Raw genomic sequence first — 4,218 nt, 5'->3', positions numbered from 1 at the left:
CCTCGGGCGTCAGGGAAAAATGGGTGGACTGTATGAGTGGGCGGGCCTTGTCCGCATAGTTTGGGTATAGTATATCAGAGTGTTACAGTGAGGGGTGTGGGGTATAGCAGGGTGTTACAGTGAGGGGTGTGGGGTATAGCAGGGTGTTACAGTGAGGGGTGTGGGATATATCAGTGTTACAGTGAGGGATGTGGGGTATATCAGTGTTACAGTGAGGGGTGTGGGGTATATCAGTGTTACAGTGAGGGGTGTGGGGTATGTCAGGATGTTACAGTGAGGGGTGTGGGGTATATCAGAGGGTTACAGTGAGGGATGTGGGGTATATCAGTGTTACAGTGAGGGATGTGGGGTATATCAGAGTGTTACAGTGAGGGGTGTGGGGTATGTCAGGATGTTACAGTGAGGGGTGTGGGGTATATCAGTGTGTTACAGTGAGGGGTGTGGGATGTATCAGTGTGTTACAGTGAGGGGTGTGGGATATATCAGTGTTACAGTGAGGGGTGTGGGGTATATCAGAGTGTTACAGTGAGGGGTGTGGGGTATATCAGGGTGTTGCAGTGAGGGGTGTGGGGTATATCAGAGTGTCACAGTGAGGGGTGTGGGGTATATCAGGGTGTTGCAGTGAGAGGTGTGGGATATATCAGTGTTACAGTGAGGGGTGTGGGGTATATCAGGGTGTTGCAGTGAGGGATGTGGGTATATCTGAGTGTTGCAGTACGGGGTGTGGGGTATATCAGAGTGTTACAGTGAGGGGTGTGGGGTATATCAGAGTGTTACAGTGAGGTGTGTGGGGTATATCAGTGTTACAGTGAGGGGTGTGGTGTATATCAGTGTTACAGTGAGGTGTGTGGGGTATATCAGTGTTACAGTGAGGGGTGTGGGGTATATCAGAGGGTTACAGTGAGGGATGTGGGTATATCAGAGTGTTACAGTGAGGGGTGTGGGGTATATCAGGGTGTTGCAGTGAGGGGTGTGGGGTATATCAGAGGGTTACAGTGAGGGATGTGGGTATATCTGAGTGTTGCAGTGAGGGGTGTGGGGTATATCAGAGTGTTACAGTGAGGGGTGTGGGGTATATCAGGGTGTTGCAGTGAGGGGTGTGGGTATATCAGGGTGTTACAGTGAGGGGTGTGGGGTATATCAGAGGGTTACAGTGAGGGGTGTGGGGTATATCAGAGGGTTACAGTGAGGGGTGTGGGGTATATCAGCGTTACAGTGAGGGGTATGGGGTATATCAGAGTGTTGCAGTGAGGGGTGTGGGGTATATCAGAGGGTTACAGTGAGGGGTGTGGGGTATATCTGAGTGTTGCAGTGAGGGGTGTGGGGTATATCAGAGTGTTACAGTGAGGGGTGTGGGGTATATCTGAGTGTTGCAGTAAGGGGTGTGGGGTATATCAGGGTGTTACAGTGAGGGGTGTGGGGTATATCAGAGTGTTACAGTGAGGGGTGTGGGGTATATCAGAGGGTTACAGTGAGTGGTGTGGGGTATATCTGAGTGTTACAGTGAGGGATGTGGGGTATATCAGTGTCACAGTGAGGGGTGTGGGGTATAACAGGATGTTACAGTGAGGGATGTGGGGTATATCAGAGTGTTACAGTGAGGGGTGTGGGGTATATCAGAGTGTTACAGTGAGTGGTGTGGGGTATATCTGAGTGTTACAGTGAGGGATGTGGGGTATATCAGTGTCACAGCGAGGGGTGTGGGGTATATCAGTGTTACAGTGAGGGGTGTGGGGTATATCAGTGTTACAGTGAGGGGTGTGGGGTATATCAGTGTTACAGTGAGGGGTGTGGGGTATATCAGAGTGTTGCAGTAAGGGGTGTGGGGTATATCAGGGTGTTGCAGTGAGAGGTGTGGGATATATCAGGGTGTTGCAGTAATGTGTTTATGGTATGTCCAGTTGTCCGGTGTGGGATGTGCTTATTTCTGGGAATGTTGCAGTGTAATTTCGTAGTGCGTGGTGTTGTGTGTATTGGCAATGATCCTGCCAATGCAGCGGCAGGCTGCTGTTTACATCTGGCCTCAGGCCCGGGGGACATGACGGCACTGTTGGCCAACTTTACAGTGTGATAAATCTTCCCGCTGTCCTTTTATTGGGGGCTTAGCGTGACTGCTCAGCTATTAACAACAGCTGCCTGTGCTGTGGGCTGTCACAGAGCAAAGGACACACAGTCCTCAAGCAGCGGACCATCCATTTGCAAGTGCCTTCGCTCACGGGACCAATGATGACCTCGCGCCTGCCGTCCGCTCTCCTCTCTGGCCTCTGCGTTGCCTTCCTGGTGTGCGGAGATGTGACCGACCGCTTCCAGACTCCTCCCGGCTGTGCGGACTTCTTCTACAAGGGGCAGCCTCCCTCTGGCTTCGTCGCCAACTCCCAGAGCCGGCTGTGCCAACGCCTCAGCGGGAAGCTGTACTTTGCCACTCTGTACGACCGCTCCGGGAGACTCCCCGTCTACTCCGCCTTCCGCTACAAGTTCCAGGCAAAGGACGTGCCGCGAGGGAAGGGCGTGGACCGTTCATGGAAATACGAGCCACAGGTCAGTTCTGGGGTGGGCGCAGGTGTGGCAGGCCAGGGTCAGCGCTGTTTCCTGGGCACAGGGGCTGGCATGCAGCTCCCCTATGCGATTCTGAAATGGTGGTGATATTTGGGGTCTCAGAGAAGCCGGAGCTCATGGAGAGGTGGAAGGCCGATGTCGAGGCGAATTTTACTGGAGTGGCGGTAGGCATCGCCACTGGGGGCAGCGGCTTGGTTGGGTGGCCTGTATGACTTCCTTGGTTGGAGAAGACAAAGTATGAGTTCAGGGGGTTTGAGAAAAGGTGGGGGATGTTTGTGACCGTGCTTGAGGAGCTGTTCGTCGCAAGGGGGTGGGGGGGGGGGGGGGTTGATGGGGAGCGGGGGGGGTGAAAAAGGGGGAAAATCTGTCCAGACTGTATAGTTGATTGTTGGGAAGAATGTTTCCCGGGGTGTTTATTCGCTGTAACCTGTTTTGATACATGTTTGTAATAGAATACATTTTTTAAAGACATGTCACGGTTCCATGGCCCCATCTCATCATTCGGTGGCGTGGCCACGTAGGATTTGACAAGATCACGGTTAACGTCTGGCTCTCTCTCTCGCTTCTCTCACAGTTGGTGAACGAACGGGCGGATGGCAACATGAGCAACCTCACGGCCAGTGCCCTGCGGGATCCTGCCATGCGGCGGAGCCAAGCGGCGGAGGTGACCTACCCGCTGAAGCTGGGCGAGGTCCACTACATCAGGGGGCAACTCAACCCTGCCAACTTCCAGGGCAGTCGCGACAGCCGCAGCGCCACCTTCACCCTCACCAACGCCATCACCTACCCGCGCACCTTCCACCAGCGCAGCTGGAAGCCCACCCTCAACAAGGTGGCCCAGAGGCTGAGGGACGAGTGCCAGAAGTCGCATGCCTACCTGCTGGCCGGTGCCACCCGGCAGAAGCGGGGCAAGGAGGTCTGGGCACCACCGCGGGGGAAAGGGAGGACGGCAGTGCCACAGACCATCTGGATTGCCTTCTGCTGCGCCAATGGGGTCAGCGGTGCTACGGTGGGCCATCCCCAGGGCACGGGGAAGTTGTCACTGAGCGGAATGGAGCTGGGACCCTACGATACCCGGGAGCTCTCGGTACACGAGCTGGAAGGGGTCCTTGCCCAGACAACGGGGCGCCACTCAATACGGCTCTTCGATGGTGGCTGCACCCAGCTCTCTGGCAATGAAAACTAGAGCCTGACGCAGGGAGGGGAAGAATAAGGGGAAGATCCGGAGAGCAAAACGGAGAAATGAGGAAGGGTGAGCAATCCGAGCTTCTTCCCCTCACTTCCTTCGGCGTGTTGGTGAATTCCTGGAATGTTCGAGCATTGGGAAGTGTGCCTCTTTCTCACTCAGCCTGTTCTGAATCATTGTGTTATCAACATGGACGGTGGAAGTGCAATACCTCCTAATGTGTCATTATTAAATATTACTGATCATTTCTCACACTAGGTCTGGTTCATTGAGTTTACAACTGACATTCTCTCTCTTTCTTTCTCTCTCTCTGCCTCTCTGTGTCTTTCTCACTCAATCTCCATCTATTTCACTGTCTCTCTTTCTATCTTTCTCAAACACTCTCTCTCTCTATCTTTGTCTCTTGCTGATTTTCTCTGTCTCTCTCCCTATTGATCTGTTTCCCTGTCTCTTTTTCTCTCTCTCTATCTTTTTAT

General features: G+C 53.5%; 1 protein-coding gene across 1 annotated transcript; it reads left to right on the top strand.

The window, feature by feature from the left end:
• Positions 1–2,054: 2,054 nt before the first annotated feature.
• LOC119967782 (endonuclease domain-containing 1 protein-like) lies at positions 2,055–3,994 on the top strand. The gene is made up of 2 exons (XM_038800777.1): positions 2,055–2,538; positions 3,131–3,994. The coding sequence occupies exons 1-2, from the start codon at positions 2,224–2,226 to the stop codon at positions 3,740–3,742; spliced, it is 927 nt and encodes a 308-aa protein (XP_038656705.1). The 5' UTR covers positions 2,055–2,223; the 3' UTR covers positions 3,743–3,994.
• Positions 3,995–4,218: the final 224 nt, after the last annotated feature.

The sequence above is a fragment of the Scyliorhinus canicula genome, chromosome 6, assembly GCF_902713615.1.
Source record: "Scyliorhinus canicula chromosome 6, sScyCan1.1, whole genome shotgun sequence".
Taxonomy (NCBI): Eukaryota; Metazoa; Chordata; class Chondrichthyes; order Carcharhiniformes; family Scyliorhinidae; genus Scyliorhinus; species Scyliorhinus canicula.
Note: the sequence above shows the minus strand (reverse complement) of the source record. Positions and strands in the feature narration are given on the sequence as shown.